A 17,186-nucleotide genomic window follows, 5' to 3' on the forward strand; every position below is an offset into this window, starting at 1 on the left:
AGTTCCCTTTCAGGACAGCCTTACCACCCACTCTCCTCTTGCAGCCAGTCCCCATGTCTTAGGGTGTCAGGACTCCCAGGGCCACTGGCCGCAGAACCAGGGAGCATCCACGTACAGTGTAGGCCACAGCACACACAGCTGTGAGGTCCTCCCCTGCTTCAAGCTCGCTGGCAGGTGCAAGCTTCTCCTGGCCTGGATCGTGGAGTTCAGAGAAAGTGTGGGTTGCAGTGGCCGGCCCTTCGGAGCCTTCCTCCCCGCCGCCGTCCTCTTCAAAGCCCACACTCTGTGCCTCATCTAGGCTGGACTGGATGCCTGAGGCCACGGAGTAGTTGCGGGAGGAAGGCAGCCCCGAGTCTGGAGAGTCAAACTCCACTGACTGCTGCTCTGCAGCAGCCATGCCTGGAGTCCCAGTTCCTGGTTCCTGGTCCTGCTTTGGTTTGGAATCTTCAGGGTCCTGCGCCCCCGGGGGCTCGAGATCATCCACAGAGATAAATACCTGGTGGGAGTAAACAGATGGTGGCTCCATCTAAGACTCCAGGGTCTTCCCTGGGTCAGAATGGAGCCAGGAAAGAGAATTTTCTTCATACTCTTTCCTACCCCCCCCAACTCCCAACACTGCCGCCCCTGGGTACCAACCCGGCTTATGACCCAGCCAACCAATACAGTCCACAGTTTATGGGGACGGCTACAGGAAGGGGAGAAGAGGCCTCTGGTTTTTGTTGTTGTTTGTTTGTTTTTGTATTTTTCAAGACAAGGTTTTCTCTGTGTAGCTCTGACTGTCTTAGAACTCACTTTATTGGCCAGGCTGGCCTTACACTCAGATCTGCCTGCCTCTGCCTCCTGAGTGCAGAAGCATCCCTCACTACCGCCCATGTTTTTTAAAGATTCATATTTTTATTTTTAATTATGTGTCTGCGTGTCAGCACGTGTACCTGAGTGTAAGTACCCACTGAGGCCAGAGCCACTAAGAACTGAACTCAGGTCCCTTGAAAAAGCAGTATGTGATTTAATAGTTGAGCTGTCTCCAGCCTATACGCCCCAGCTCTTGGCAGCCAGTTTAAACTGTCATTCTACAAAGCCCTGAAGTCATAAAGGAGGCGAGAGAGCTGCATTAGTGCCTTCAAGTGGCTGCTGAGAGGTGTGGGGAGAATAAGCTGCAGCTTTTAGGAAAAGCAAGTACTTTATTCATGGTATTGAACGTTAAGCAGACAAGATAGGAAACTTCAGTAGCAATACCAAGTCAGTCATAGTAGTCCTCAGACACAGTGCAGAAGGAAAAGGGAACACAAGTCCCCAGGGAAACGCAGCGTTTGTCTTTTCTTTTTCTAATTGGACAGTGTAGCCAAAGGGACACTACAAGTTTTCACTTTGGGTAAGAAATCTGAAACACTGGGTAAAGCCATACGTGTGGAACTCTGTGCCAGGCTGGCCTCAGCCTCCAAGAATTTGTATGGCTTGGGATTACCACAACAGGCTCAGACTTGTTTTCATGTTCTTAGGACTGTGTATGTGCAGTTTAGGGTGGTGGTAATGCATGTGCCATGGTTCACACAAGGCCAGAGGGCAGTTTCGCGGAGACAGTCTCTCCTTTCACCTATGAGTGGGTTCTGGGAGCAGATTCAGGCCATCGGCCTTGCCTTACCTGCTGGGGCCTCACCGGCTGACTCGGTGCCAGAGCACCAAGTATGCCCAAGAGCAAGGATGAGGAACAGAGCACACAGGGAGGGAGAATGTGCCTTTTACTTAGACCCTTCAAATTTATATTTTTATTTTATGTGGGCGTTTTGATGTGTGTCTGTGCATCACATGCATGCAGTGCCCACCGAGGTCAGAAGAGGCCACCATATGGAACTGGAGTTACGGATGTTTTATGAGTGGCCATGTGGGTGCTGGGGGTTGAACCCAGGAACTCTAGAACAGCCAGTGCTCTTAACTGCTCAGCTGAGCCAGCTCTCTGGCTGGGGTTATATTCTTTTAAGTATTGCTCTACCTTATATTTTCTGTTAGCATTCACAATAAGTAAAGTGTCAAGAACAAACTATCCGAAGAGGTCTTTTCTTCTTTTGGAAACAGGGAGTAACATAGCCCAGGATGGCTCTGACTCTGCTGTGTATCTAAGGCTGGCCTTGAATACCTGATCCTCCTACTTTATCTCCAATACTGGGAATTCAGATGTGAGACACCAGCCTGGCTTTTTTAATTTTAATGTTAATTTAGCATTCAAAGCAATGGGCCTCACTGTGGCATCTCCTACTTCTGAGCCATTATATTTTGGAAAGGGACAATTTTGAGGGGTGGCACACAATGGGGGCTGGAGGGATGGCTCAGCGGCTAAACACTAGTTGCCCTTCGGAGGACCTGGGTGGGTCCCCAGCGTTCGTGTGGTGGTTCCTGATCATCCCTAACTCCAGTCCTAGGGAATCTGATGCTGTCTTCTGACCTCCAAGGGCACCTGGCACACACACAGGGCACCGACAATACAAGCAGGCAAAACAGCTATACACATAAAAATAAATACATCTTGAAAACAAAACCACTTACAGGCTGGGCATGGTTGGACAGTTTTAATACCAACACTTGGGAAGCAGAGGCAGGTGGATCTCTGTGAGCTCAAGGCTACCCTGGTCTACATACTGAGTTCCAGAACTACAGAGTGAGACCCTGTCTCGAAAATATTAAATAAATACAAGAATAAAATCAGTTTATGCCAGATAAGTAATCTCAGCACTTGCACTGGGGAGGCTGAAGTAGGAGAGGTAAAGCCAATTTGAGATAGAAAGGGAAGCCGGGCATGGTGGCGCACGCCTTTAATTCCAGCACTCGGGTGGCAGAGGCAGGTGGGTCTACAAAGAGTCCAGGACAGCCACGGTTACACCGAGAAACCCTGTCTTGAAACAAACAAACAAACAAAGAGGGAAAAATAGAAGGGGCTGGGGAGAGCAAAGAAGAAAGGAAAAAAAAAAAAGAAATTTAGATATGGGTGGGGCAGCAGCGGCAGGCGGGATTACAACTGTTGTTCTCAAGGCGGAAGTGGCAGCAGGAAGAGCCATCCACAAGCCCCGCCCCCCTGCACAGTCTCTCCTACAGGGTGACAGACACCTGCAGAAAGGGCCCTGCCAGTGGCAGGCAAGGGCCCTCAGCGCTGCTCTGTTCTTTGGCCAACCACTTTCCACGGAGCCTCTGTAATCGGAGGCACAGGAAGGGAGAAGTTTAGAGGCTGAAGCCAGGCGTGGGACACTCGTGCTCAGAGACCCAGATCTCACCCAGTAGCGGATGCAGTGCTGGGGCCCTCGGGCACCCGTGACTATCTCACATTCTCTCTGCAGTGACGGAGAAGGATCCATGTCCCCCTGCTGTTCCACTGAACACAGCACAAGTCAACGACTCGTTTTGGTGTGAAAGCACCAGAAGTTAGTTGCCCATTCCTTAGCTGAAATGTTGACACACAGGAAGCCTCTGCCCACGGCCCAGCTGCCAGTAACACAGAGGCTGGCCTGTGCTTAGGATTGGTGGCCCGCTAGCCCTCCCCACTAGCCCTCCCCACCGGCCCTCCTCCAAAGCTGGCTCACATCGTTGCTGATGGTGGAATCTCGGTGCACGAGGCGCTGCACGTGGCTGTCGATGCTGCTGCCCGAGGAGAACTTAGTGAGCGTGGCTGGGTGAGCCTCTCGCTCCCGCTGCCTCACCGCCACCTCGCAGGCCTTCCACTCTGCCAGCACCTGCTGGTACCGCGATGCCACCGCTGCATCCACCTGTGCTCAGACCACACCATGACTGTGAGGGAGAGGGTGCCCGGGCCTTCTCCTCAGGGCTCAGGGCTGGCCAGGCACTGGAGCGTCAACCTAGAGGGGACTCAGGAGCTGAGATGGCTGGACGGGAGCAGGGCCTCAGGTGAGGACTGGGGGGTGGGGGGCGGTGGGGAGTTGGGGGGGCTGCTCACTACCATCTTCCTGTGTTGTTTCTAGGTGGGAGGGACTAAGGCCTCCAGGGCTCCCTCCCTGGGGTCACTTGGCCGGCGGGAGCAGGCACCCTTACCTGTTCCATCTCTTTCTTGCTCATGCCAAACTTGTAGTGACCGAGCAGAAAGGGCCAGACTTCCTTGCGTATCTCATGTTCCACGCCTCCGTAGTATACCTGCCGCAGCAGCTCCAGCTCCTTGTAGTTCTGAGTGGTCCAGAGGAGAGAGACTATGTGGCCTCCAGTCACTGTGGCCTAATGGCCAAGCCACATCCCAGAGCGAGCTAGGCCTGGGCTTTAGTGGCTCACCCTGCACGGGGCACCCATGGTCTCAAGAGACCTTGCCCCACCTCCTTCCTCACTCGGCAGGGAAGAGAGCGCTAACAAAGACCTGTCAGTTCTCACACCACTGTGGAAGTAGACTGGACTCTAAGCCCCGCCCCTTCCCACGTGTGTGAGATCCAGCCACACATCGATGATGCAGGTCACCCCGTGGCATCTTTCCCCCCAGGTGAGCATTCAGTTCAGAACAGGCAGCTACATATAACTGGCCTCCCAAGTCCCCACTCCACAGCCTCCGCCCTCAGAAGCCCAGTTTGCACCTTTCTGTCCTTCTGGTACTTGCTCCACACATCCTTGGTGAGGCCCCCCGAGGCCCCCGCGGGCCTGTCTGGTGGGATAATGTTGTGCTGCACCAGTGCCGACAGGTGGGTCCTCACTGTGGACAGGTGGCGACAGTAGGCCAGCCCTACAGTGGGCAAGGAGGAGGCTGTGATGGGGGTGCTTCTCCACCCCCTGCCCCTCAGTGCCCCACCTCACCACACACTCACAGCCATAGAAGGCCCGGGACACAATCTGCCTCTTCATGCTCTCACACAGCAGCCTGAGGGGCAACCTGTGGAAACAGCCTGGCTCAGAGGGAGGGGACTATAGCCCACTGGTAGGAAGGGCTGACACTGTAGCTTCAGGGGGCCACGTGGGGAGTAGGATACACAGCTTAGCGTCACTGGGCTCAAACTGTTTCCATATTGCCTTCATACACACATGGTAGTACTAAGTGTTCCCAGACAGACAGCCTGATAGGGGGACTGTGCCCATAACAGGAAAGTGAGCACCCTGGGCACTCACGGGGTCCTCACCTGCCTTAGGGAGGAGGTGGGATAGCCCTGTTTTGCAGGGGGAGAAAACTGAGGTTTAGAAACATGGATGCACCATGCCTGTAATCCCAGCACTCGGCAGGCAGATCTCAGTGAATTAGAGGCCAGCCTGGTCTACAAAGAGAGTTCCAGGCCAGCCAGAGCTACACGGACCCTGTCTCAAACAAATAAGAAGGAACAGAGAGGCTCACAGAGACTCAACAACCTGCTGAAATCATGATGGTAGCATAAATGAAATTTGAATCCAGGTCTGTCCAATTTAAAGAGGCCAGCCTGTCATGCCAGTGGCATAACCTGTGAGGACAGAAGGGTACACATTAGGAGGGGGCTAGCTCCCGCCTTTCCCACTCACCTGTCAGGAATGCAGCTGCAGTGACTGGGGGTTGCATACGGGGAGCTACTGGAGGAACAGGAGAGGCAGGAGGAGCCCTGGCCACACAGGGGCTCTAGGTGCCAGGCTGTCAGGCTGGGTCCAAACCCCTGCATCTCAATCATGTCACCAGCATCTGAGGGCAGGAAGGGGGTAAGCTCAATGCCTGGTGGGCTGCTTCCCCCCCGCCCCGAGTGCCCTGCAGCATGCCCACCTCTGCCCAGAGCTGCAGACAAAACCACCCACTGGTGGAAACTCATAAGGTGGTGCCTGCCTGGCTGAGAATCCAGAAATGGCGACAGTGGCAGGGTACCTGGCACTGCCCAGCTGCCCTGAGCCTGGACAGGACAGAAGGCTTTTCCCATGTCATGGACTGAGTTGTAGGTGACTTGCCTACCCACCTCCACCAATGCCAGAGAACACAGGCTTTCCTAGAGGAAAGGCTAGAAGGGCAGAGGCCTCCCCTCCCCTGGAATGCCGCTGGTTAGCCTGTACAGGCTCAGCCTGCTTCTGAGATGCTCAGGGATGTGTGTGGAGGCCCCAGGATCACTGACCAAGATCCCTGAGGGAGCATCAAGCTGTGTCTCACCAGCCTTGGCCTTCCAAGATCTGGTGGCTAAGTCGGAACAGCGCTAAGCAGGAGCTGTCTGCCCAACCCAGACACCCTGAAGCCTACTCTGAGGGTACTCAGCACGGCTGCTGGAATGCAGGGGGACTTCCCAGGGCTGGCGGGGTGAAGTGGTGTTTGGGCACATGGGCCCAGTGATCCAACACACCCGTCATGGCTGAGCACGCCCAGGTGCAGCATCAGAAGACAGATCCTCGGGCCTGGCTGTGCTTCTGCAGGTGAAGCTGCCTCAGCCATCCCTGCTGATCTGAATGAGAGCTGAGTCAAGGCGCTTCAGGGTTTCTGGGGCCTGAGCTGGGCCAGACACTGCTGGGGTGCATGTGGGCCCAGAGATGAAACACAGTGAGGGTGGGAAGTGAAAGCCTGGTGTCACTGTGGGGGGGGGTATAGAAAGAGTGAGGAACAGGGGAGCTGTGTGTGCTGAGGTCTTTTCAGCAATGGTTTTCTAGGTCAATCTAGCAAGAGACCCTGGTTTTCTAGGTCAATCTAGCAAGAGACCCTGGCTCCCCACAGTCTGGAGCCCTAAGTCTGGTGTTTTTGGATAGCCAGACTCCAGCTCTGGGTGTGCCTTGGTGGAGAGGGCTGAGCTGATTTCCCTCCAGTCCCCTCGAGGGCTGAGCTGTCTTGCCCCTGCCCCACCCCCCAGACGCATGGGTAGGATCAGAGTCAGTATCTGGCTCTTCAGCTCCACCGGGAGGTAAATTAAGGGAATGTGTTTGGTAGGGGGCTGCGGCTCTGGGAGTGAGGGGATCAAGCCATGCTGAAGACTTTAGGGAGAGTGGGGGAGGGTAAGTGCAGGTGGGGGGTAGGGGTGGGGGTAGCCTAGCTCAAGGTCCTGCAGCAGGCAGGCAGGAGGCCCTGGGGTGGGAGGAGCCAGGGGTAGGGGTGGGTGGGAGGAGTCAGCCCAGCCAGGCAGGCAGCAGGCAACTGGCAAGGTTGGTAACAGGAGCAGAGGGTGGAGAACGGGCACAGAGGGAAACAAGCTCGTGCCCAGAAAGCTGGGCCCAACCAAGGCACATCTCCTGGGTCAATGCTCTTCACCTTAATTCTCCAGGAAGGAGCTGAACCAGCCAGCATTGCACGCTCTGCACTGTGACAGCCAGTGCAGGCAGCTGGAGCTCTGGAGTGACTGGGTGAGTGACTGGTGAGGCAGCAGGCTGGACAGGGGTCAGCTTTGACTCTGACTCTCTCCTCTGAGCATGAGGAAAGCATAAAGCAAACAGTCAAGGTGGGTGAACCCCACAGCCCCGAGGACTCCGAGTGAAAGGTGCCTGGAGCAGAATTAGAGTGAACAGCATCTCTGCTCTGTAGGGGAGGCAGCGGGAAACAGGGGGGCAGGAAGAGACCTGGACACCCCGCCACTTGAGTCACATGCACAAGTCAAGCATGTTGCAGGCCTGAAATAGCAATGGCTGCAGAACTCAACAGTGTTGTCATTATGGACTGCGGTGCAGAGGGGCACTCCCACCCCACCCACCCCTGCTTTTCATTCCCCTGTGGATTTTCTTCTCATATCTGTACTCCTCCCCCAAGTCCTGAGGGCAGAGGGGCTATGCAACAGGTTGCTCTAGTCCCTAGATGCTACAGACGCGGATCTCAACTACTTCCAAGGCCTCTGGACTCCATGGGCCTAGAAATTTGTCTGACTGGAGGCCTCAGTCCTAATACTAATTAGTGGGCTTTCTGTTCTTTTTTTTTTCTTCTGAGATCTCAAATTGCCTGAGCAACCTTCACACTCCTGACATAGCTAACACTGATCTTGCCCTCCTGATCCCCCTTCCCTCCACCCCCGGAGGGCTGGGATTACAGGTGTATGTGCCACACTCCACCCAGCAGTCAGTGGTTTTTCTATTTCCAAGATGCCAGTGTTGAGGGGCAGTGAGTTCAGCCTTCTCACACTACTCCAGGCCAGTTAACCTGTAAGCAGGCAGTGTTGTCTGAGTCCATGGTGCAGACAGCTGGGTGGCAAGTGTGTGTCAGTAACCTAAAAAGTAGGGTGCTCCATGGCCTACAGGACTGGGAAGGAAGGCAGAGGTGTGGCAGGAAAAAGAGCAGCTGGCAGGTTTGCCTAAGGAGTGCTAGGCATGTTCTGAGCCATGAGCCTGGCTGGCAAGAGTGCTGACTCGGCTAGGGGCCTGTGCCCCTCAGCAGCAGTCTGTACAAGTGTAAGGACACAAGGGAGCGAACAGCGTATCTGTAAGGGATGTAATGTATTAGACTCCCTCTGTGAAGCTGAGAACAAATGAGCTGTGTGGCATAGAAACGCCGGGCAGGGGAAACTCCTAGCATCTAAGACCTGTTCTAGCCTCAGTGCCTCTCTCCGGCCTTCCTGGAGCCCCTCCCCAGCCCTCACAGGGCCCTGGTTGATGTTTCTCCAAGGAGTGTAGTTCCTTCTCACCAAGCTCTGTGTTTAAAAAAAAAAAAAATGGTGGGCAGAGGAATGCTAACAGGCTATGACTACTACTCTGTGTTGTCTCCAGTGAAGGACACCCCTGCCACCATGGAAAATGGGGCCGTGGAGTATGGGGACACCTGGATAGCATCACTGTCACAGCACCTAGCACCAGTAAGATATTTGCTCAAACCCACAAAGAGAACCAGGGGCATGTGGGGCAGGAATTCATGTGGCCGCCAGGAACCTGTACCAGTCCCTGGACACCCTGTGCTAAGTATTTCTAGCTGCACGCTAACGTACCACATCATATACCACAGCCTTCACCTTGGGAAGGACACTCCTTGGGTCTCATGGTGGCCTTCACCCCTCAGCTGGCCTGCCTAGCCCGACCTCTGCCCCGTCTTATTAAGTCAGAGTCAGTAGCATAGGGCTGTAGCTGTCTTTCCTGTCAGCAGCAGAGAGAGGAAGAGACCACTGCCTGAGTGGCAGGAATAGGCAGAGGCTCTGAGAGCCATTCAGGTCCCCAAGAGGCCATCAGATGGCCAGCCCTCCTCCAGCAGCTCTCTTTCTTCCAGCATAAAGCCCCTCCCCTCAATCAGAACCATTTGCGCTGCACATCCCCTCTTTTTGCCAGCACCAGTCTGGCCTCCTTGTGTCCTCACCGATATGCCTCTGACAGAAGGAAACAACCCCGTGTGCAAGTCCCCTAATGCCAACACTGCTGTTTGAGCCCCTGCAGTGGGTGGCAAGTGGGCCCAGGGGGGTTAGGACGGAGGATGAGGTGAGTCGGGGACAGGGAGGGATAAAAACCTTTCATCGGATTGGGAGCTGTGAGGTTCCGCGAGCAGATCATTGACAGCATCGCGTGTAGTTTATCCTCCTCTTCCTCATCATCGTCCACCGAGGCCGCACGGCTGGCCGCTAGGTGGTGGTAGTTAATAGTGACTGCTCAAAGAGAATAGCGAGAGAGGCAGAGGCATGAGGACCCTAGTCCCAGGGCAGGAGAGACCAACTGCCCTCCTTGAGGTGAATAGCGGGGAGACTGGGATCACCTTGATCCTGCAAGGCGCAGAGGGAAGTGGGGTGGGCTGGGAACCTTCTGTGGTTATTATAAGAGGATGATAGGAGGGATGTGTGTGTGTGCAAGCGCACGTGCCCGTGCGTTCTTCTCTAGGAAGAACAGAAGAGAAGGGGTGTGTGTGTGTGTGTGTGTGTGTGTGTGTGTGTGTGTGTGTGTGTGTGTGTGCGCGCGCGCTCACGCATCTAGGAGACCACCAACCCTGACTAAGGCTAGTGGGGACTCTGGTCGGATGGATCCCAATCTTTCTATAGCTGCTGTCACAGTCGGCTGCACTTAGCCTAGAGATGACCCCGGGTCCCTACTGGAACAACTCCTGCTCTGCCAGGAGTTGCTCTGCTGCGCTTCAGCTCCTGGAGCCTGGCTCCCCCTCCTGGGAGGGAAGAGGTCCTCACAGTGATATGAACACTGAAGGAGGGAAACAGGCTGCAAATCAAAACCAAGCAGAGCCTGAGGTGAAATGTCAGTCTACAACATTCTGGCTGTATCTGTCTCTTAGCTGGTACATCTGGGGGGGGGGGGGACAGAGTCCCCAAGCACAGCTCCATCCAAGCCCATCGGGGTCATCTGTGGCGTAGCTGTCTGTGTGAAGTCTGGTTCACCCGCCCAGCCACAGAGACACACTGTAGACAACTTTTTGGCACAAGTTAGGAAATGCAGGGAGGGCAGGTGTCTGGCTGCAGTGATTACTGTGGACTCGCGGAATGCCTGGCCTCATCTTCAAGAACTGCAACTCCGGTGCAGAGAAGCCCATGGCGGGCAGCATTGCTGAGCAGGAAGAGAGCTGATGCTGGCAGACACCTCCCCCGAGACCCACCTGAGGCCCAGCTGCCTTAGACCTCAGTATCCAAGCACGGGGTGTCACACTCCTCAGAGGCAGCCCCCGCGTCTGTGTCAGGAGCTGGCCTGAGGGCGACTTTGGCTCTGGAAATGAGCCTGCATTGTCCGAGAAATGTGGACCCTGTGCCCAGGCTAATTCGTCAGGGTCGGATGGTGGACTAAAGAGGGGCGGAGAGTTCGCTATCTTTTAGTTCAGGCTGAAGAGGAATGGAGAGGTTTCCACCTTCTATTAATGTTTCGAGTCTCCCTTTTTTTTTTTCTGCATCATGGCCTGAAGTCTAAGAAACATGAATGGCCTGGGCCTGCTGAGCTGAGAGCCTCGGGGCCACTGGGGGGCGGGGACATGTAGACAGGATGGTCTGTGAGTGAAGGGTTCAGCGGGAGGCTGTAGGTGATGAGTCTCAAGCTGGCCTGCCTGACTCCAGGTGACACAGTGCCCCACACACCCTGAGCATCCTTCAAAGGGAACGTGGGGGACACTCACTGTGCTCGTGCCTATGTCCGGGGTAGATGATCCGGAACACGTAGTCTGTGGCCCGTCCTACAGCCAGCTCCTCCATATCAACGGAGCGGATGCTGCTGCGTTTCCTTAGCTTGGGGAAAACCTTGCCCTGTGGGGGGAGCAGATGGTCAGCCCCACCTGAGGGCCCACCCCAAGCTGTTTCTGAGAACTCTATGTAGAAAAGGAAGAGAAGAGGCCTTCCTTCACTCAGCCCTGCACCCAGAGCCTCCCCTGCCAAGGTACCTTTCCCTGCTGGGTCCACAGCGGGGGCTCCAGCTGTCCACGGGGCAGCAGCCCATTCTCCAGACATGACAGAAAGGACAGCAGGTGTCCTCCCTGTGGGAAGTGCAGTGGAGGCCTCTGGATGCCATCCTGGCTCACCAGCACAAGTGTGCCACCGTTCTCTGGTGGGGGTGAATGCCCACGAGTAAGGCGAGAGCCCTTCTTGAGACCTCCCGACCCATCCCCCGGCCCCGCAGGTGGGACTTCCTAGGCTAGCACAGAGGGGAGACAGGCTAGACCGCGCTTTGCTGCTTCCTTAATAGGAATGGTAGAGGGCTGGCAGGATGGCTCGGCGGGTAAAGGTGCAGAGCCTAGCAACCTGAGTTTCATTCCTATCCCTAGAACCCGTGTGGTGGAAGGAGAGAGCCCACTCCCGCAAACTGTCCTCAGGTCTCCATGTGTACTGTGTAGGTGTGAACGTGTGTGCTTACACACATACTCTTGTTTGTTTGTTTGCTTGTTTGTTTTTACCAGACAGGGTTTCTCTGTGCAGCCTTGGCTGTCCTGGACTCACTTTGTAGACCAGGCTGGCCTCAAACTCACAGTGACCCGCCTGCCCCTGCCTCCCGAGTGCTGGGATTAAAGGTGTGCACTACTACCACCTGGCTATAAATTGTTTTCTAAAACAATTTGAAAATTAAAAAAATAAGGACAGCGGGAAGGTTGGGAGTGTGCCTAGTGGCAAAGCACATATTTAGCATGAACGATGCCCCGAGTTTGACTCCCAACACTGCAAAACAAGGACATCAGGAGGGACAAAAGCCGTCTGACAGGCCCCATGCACAGTGTACAGCAGCAAGACAGTGCCTGCCCTCCCGCCTCTGGGCCTCAGACAAGCAGACTCACTCTGCTGGTGGCAGTGGATGCAGACGATCTGACTGAAGGGCACCACCAACGCATAGTCCCAGTACACACTGAAAAGGAACCATATGGTGTCACTATGTCCTAAGACCTGCCTCTGTCAACTGGTCCTACCACCCCCTGAAACTGTGCTGAAGATAGGCAGCCACAGCCAAGCAGTGACCGCGACCAGCCTTGTCCCTCTAGGGCTCATGCTGCTTTCCTGGCGCAGAGCCTGGCAGGCTTGGCTCTCCAGCACTTGGCTTGTGCAGACCGCCCCATGGCCAGGCGTGGCTCAGGCTCAGAAAGCCTGGGAGTCAGTCCAGGCAGCCAGCCTCTCCCTCTAGTTCTTGGCACTGGGATGGGAGTAAGGCCTGTCCCTTGGCATCTCTGTTTCTCCCTGGGCCAAGCGTCCACTCCCTTTCCTGCGTGCTTAGAGCAAGGGTAAAACCTCCACCTGTTGGGGGTGGTCTGATGAATTTTGATGCAAATTAATAAAAAGCCATCACACCTGGGCAGGGCAGATGAGACGGGTGTGGCTAAGCTTCCCAGGCTTGGAGACAGAAAAGAATCTTGGGAGGGAGAGAGGAGAAGGTTGCGCCATCGTGCATTAGGTGGAGAAGCACATGGCCGGCGTGGAGTGGAGGGAGATTTGGCCCAGATGAGGAACATTAGCAAGTATATGGGATTATGGATGGGAGGTAGCTTGACAGAAATTATTAGAAGCAGATGGCACGGGGTGGGACACCTTACCCACTATGGGAAGTCGTCTAGCCCTTCCCCAAGCTAACTAAGGCTGTTTTAAGATCTAACAGGTATATCTGTGTCTTGACTGATTGCTAGCGGGTTATACTGCCGTAATAATAATTATAGGCCTGATGATGAACATTATTAGACATACTGGTAAAATAACAAGTGGCGCTCGATGTGGGGCAATTATTAGGTTATACTGGTAATTTAACAACAACACCCACCTCTTTTCTAGCTCCGAGTCCCCGAGAGTCCCGTTCATGAGTTGGTTGGGAGTCCACTTCAGGGTTAGGTTCTCTGCAGACTGGTGCAGGGAGAGGTAGCCAGGGACTGCCTCCATGTCCTCCTTCTACAGGGAAGAGACACCAGAAGACAGAGAGATTTGGGGTCTGAGAGACTCATAGGATGGTCCATGAGTACATGTCCGGCCAGCAGTGCAGTCCTGGAGCTGCAGGCTGGGGCAGACGCTACATCTGGATAGCTCTTCCTAGTTGGCTGTGCCATTGGCTCTGTCCTGTCAGCCTGAGTGCCAGGTGTACCGCTGGCCAGCCACACCCCTGCTGGGCATTCACCGCCAGCTGGCTGCCATCCTGGCCCTTGGACAGCCTGGATTTCAGCTAGCTAGCCAGGGCAGATGTCACCTCAGTCTCCTGGCAACTCCAAGCTGGGCACGAGTCACCATGACAGTGAGGTATGGTAGGATGGCATTCCCTTCTCTCTGGTCAAGTTCTGGTACCTTCTAAAGCGAGCAGTGAGGGAAGATTTGCAGCACAAAGCATTCCTACCGGCTGCACCAGCACGTTGTTCTTGCCATAGAGCAGCCGTGTTCTCGAATTCTGGTGCAGAGACTCCACGTACTCGCGGGCACAGGCAGCTAGCCGGTCTTCCGAAGTGCTGCCACTGGAGTGGCGCTTCCGGATCTGCCAGGAAAAGTCAACGGCTCAGGCCCCTGCCCTAGGAAACTGGCCTTAGGGGACCTGAGAACCTGCAGTCTCCTGTGCTGGCCCTTCTAGCTGACTCTACCACCCTCTGCCCTTTCAGCAACAGTAGGCTCCGGCCACTGGCATTTGTGCAAGTCTTAGTGTAGACAGAAGGTTCTCTTGGGTGGCTACTGCCTGGGGGCCCATACGTAGGATAAGAGATGAGCCAGTGATTATTCTCGGCACAAAAGGTGCAGAGAAGAAGGATACTAACCCCCAGGGCAGGGCGCTTTGCTGGGGAGTCCTGACGACTAGGGGGACCCCGGATACGGTGCCTCTGGACGAGCTCATCAGCAGAGGGGTCCGTCCAGTAGTGATCAGCTGTCTTGAGCTTCGTGTATTCCAAGGCACAGGGTCCCACTATGGCGACAGGGATGGTTAACTTAGCTGGGGCTCTTTCATCACCCACTGACCCGACACCACACCCTTCAAGTTTTCAAGCTCACCTAGGAGACATGCCAGGATTGGGCCAAACACAGGGTCCGCCAATAATGCTTCCTTCTCGTAGTACTTGCTGCCGAGAGGAGACAGACGGGGAGACTATCAGGGCTCCTGGGCTCAGGCCAGGGTGGTCAAGCTCACTCAGGAGAAGCATGCCCAAAGACCAGATTCATATCAGTCACCAAAAATGAATGAGTCCACAGGATGAAGTGTTATAGGGTTCTTGGTGTGGTCTATATTCTTGGGGTGCCAAAAGAGGGCTGGAGGCATGCCTACAGACTGCCATGGGCTATTAAGCATGAAAAGGGGTGAGGCTGAGGTGGGCCAAGGAACGGACCAATGGGGGCGGGGGAGGGGCAGTCACCTGCAGTTTTCGGCCAGGTATTGTACAACCCTGTCCAGAACTTTCTCCATGAGTGCTGTGCGTACCCATATGTGCTTCAAGGCCTGTGGGCTGAGAGATGGGGCCTTTCCACCTGTTGAGCCCTGTTTCCGAAGGGCTTCTTGGTTGCTTCCCAAGGGTTTCCTGCGATGAGACAGTAAGGGAGGTTTCAGAAGCACAGGTGCCAGGTTAGTGGCCCTGAAGTGAGAACAGGAGCACAGAGTGCCCGGGCTGAGACACGGAACTGGCATAGGGAGACAGGATATGGAGCCTGCAAAGGGCCAACCCCTGCTCTTAGGCTGGGCTCGGGACTTACCTGCCCTCTGCTTGTTGCTGCAGCTCCTGCACCTTGCGGCAAATATCTCCAGCCACGGGGCACGTCTTCCCCACTTTGGTGAACAGGGCTGCCATCTTGTCGCTGCGCAGAAAGCCAGCGGCTCGGCGTCTTAGCTGATGCAGGAGGCAAGCCTCCACAGCACCTGGGCCATAAAGTAAAACAGTATCTGAACCTGGGGTAGAGGTCTCTCTACTTAGCCTTACCTGCCCTCCAAGCAGCCTCTCAGCAGAAGGATGAGTTAGCTCTCCCGAGAGGCAGCAGAGGCAGGACAGCTCTCACCAGGAAGGATCGCAGAGAGAAGCAGGAACATCGCGCCAAGCTCCCTGTTGGCACTGCGGCTTCTGAATTCCTGGTAAGCTCGGGTAAAGTGCTAAGCCACCCAAAGGAGGAGAAATCCCTCCTGCCTTGACACCACTGACTACAAGAGGCAGGGGCCAGGGCAAGGCCTGAACTGTGCTGGAACTTAGGGGTTCCGGAGAACCACATCCTGACCTCCTTCCAGATCTTTCCATCCTGTCCTTCCGCCCCGAAGCCTATGGTGGACTTGTGAGAGTTGTCATGTGCCTCCTGTATGCAGTGTCACCTCAGTGGGCCTGTGAGGAGCAGAGCTGCTGCTCTAGGGTTGACACAAATGTCTCCACCTGACCAGAAGGACAATGAGGAACGAGCACCTACAGGAAGTGGGTGCAGGGAGTACATGGCCCAGCAGCCCTTCTGGAGAGCATGATGACATGGTTGCTAAGGAACAAGGCTCCCAAGAAGCTGAAATATTGATGAAGCCTCTGCTGAGGTCAGCCCTGACAGCAGCCTCTGGGTTACTTATGAGCACAGGAGCTGAGAGAGAGAGAGAGAGAGAGAGAGAGAGAGAGAGAGAGAGAGAGAGAGAGAGAGAGAGATTGATTCTCCCTTCTGCATTGGAAGGCTCTCCTCAATTCACTCATGTTTTCAGGGGCCACCCTGAATCCCTCCCTCTGGATCCTGCTTACCACGAAGACCCCACAGCAAGGACAGAAGTCTTGGCAGGGAAAAGCAAAGAGTTGCCCTCGGCATGTACAGACTCTTAAAACACTGGTGCACATGTGTGGTACAAAGTGCCCGGCCATTACTGAGGCCAAACTAAGCAGTACCTAGGGACAAGCAGCCCAGGGACTAAGACTGGTCTAGTGACGATGCTTCTGGGGATGAGTAGGGCTTCATGCTCTACACCTCAGCTTTGCTGCCTGTGCACCGGGGGAGACTTCCTAGGGCTGGTGTGATGTCACATTAGGTGGCATGTCAAACCCCTTCCTTCCCCAGGCTCTGACTCTGTGGAGGCACAAGGTCCACGTCTACTCCTGACTCCTCCCTCTCTCTGTTCAAACACTGTCTGACATCCAGTCAGTCAGTAAGAGCCAGCGTGGTAGGACCTGGATGCCCCAGAGGATAATGGGCTGCCCCACAGGTGCGTAAAAGTGATGTTTTCTTTGGTATGGGAGAAGTGAGGCTCTGTTTTATTATTTTTTTAAAAGGAGTTATTTAGTTTGAGCATGTATAGCATGTTATAGGCAGGGAGGACGGCAGGCATCCTCCTCCATCACTCAGGGAGGACGGCAGGCATCCTCCATCACTCTTCACTTGCTCCTCTGAGACAGGGTCTCTCCCTGAACTCTAGGCTCATGTTTTCTAGACGAGGCCGAACGCTGTTCTCCTGACTCCACTGTCCTCAGAGATGGACATAGGCATGTTCGTAATGTCTGGCCTGTTACACAGGGGCTGCGATCCAAACTCTAGTCCTCATGGCTGCAGACTGCACTTCATGTGTTCCTGACTGCTTGAGCCAGCTTCAAGATAGTTCTGATCAGTACAGCCAGGATATGAAACTTGGGTCAGGAAACACCTACTAATTTATTTTAAAGGCAAAGTCTCATGCAGCCCAGAGTCCTCAAATTTGCTATGTAGTAGAGTGCGGCTTTGAACTCATGAGAGCTTCCTGCCACCATGGCCCAAGTGCTGGGTTGCATCAACATAAGTAGCCAATAATTATTTTTCTTTTTTTCTTTGTTTTTTTGAGACAGGGTTTCTCTGTATAACAGGCCTGGCTGTCCCAAAACTCACTCTGTAGACCAGGCTGGCCTTGAATTCACAGAGATCCACCTGCCTCTGCCTCCCAAATGCTGAGACTAAAGGCATGCACCACTACCACCCAAATCAATAATTACTTTTCAAATAGATTTTTTTTCACCTGTTTTTCTGACTTCATTTGAGCAG

At 54.6% G+C, this 17,186-nt stretch overlaps 1 protein-coding gene across 4 annotated transcripts in view; it reads right to left on the bottom strand.

Annotated features, from left to right (window-relative positions):
• Positions 1-17,186, bottom strand: part of SGSM2 (small G protein signaling modulator 2) — a gene marked incomplete at its 3' end in the record, with an annotated part of 45,681 nt that overhangs the window by 10,003 nt on the left and 18,492 nt on the right. For 2 of the 4 annotated variants that reach the window (XM_084802754.1, XM_084802755.1), the window contains exons 3-18: positions 14,919-15,081; positions 14,585-14,746; positions 14,226-14,293; positions 13,994-14,139; positions 13,585-13,719; positions 13,024-13,148; positions 12,056-12,123; positions 11,171-11,331; positions 10,910-11,036; positions 9,318-9,452; positions 5,467-5,620; positions 4,788-4,852; positions 4,560-4,705; positions 4,036-4,164; positions 3,570-3,752; positions 116-496 (exon numbers count right to left, since the gene is read on the bottom strand). In XM_084802754.1, the coding sequence (XP_084658880.1) occupies positions 116-496; positions 3,570-3,752; positions 4,036-4,164; positions 4,560-4,705; positions 4,788-4,852; positions 5,467-5,620; positions 9,318-9,452; positions 10,910-11,036; positions 11,171-11,331; positions 12,056-12,123; positions 13,024-13,148; positions 13,585-13,719; positions 13,994-14,139; positions 14,226-14,293; positions 14,585-14,746; positions 14,919-15,081 (2,348 nt within the window). The remainder of the gene's footprint in view (positions 1-115; positions 497-3,569; positions 3,753-4,035; positions 4,165-4,559; positions 4,706-4,787; positions 4,853-5,466; positions 5,621-9,317; positions 9,453-10,909; positions 11,037-11,170; positions 11,332-12,055; positions 12,124-13,023; positions 13,149-13,584; positions 13,720-13,993; positions 14,140-14,225; positions 14,294-14,584; positions 14,747-14,918; positions 15,082-17,186) is intronic. The other 2 variants (XM_084802756.1, XM_084802757.1) reach the window with 1 other exon arrangement.

Source organism: Acomys minous, assembly GCF_964271855.1.
Source record: "Acomys minous genome assembly, chromosome: 12".
NCBI classification, from domain to species: Eukaryota; Metazoa; Chordata; class Mammalia; order Rodentia; family Muridae; genus Acomys; species Acomys minous.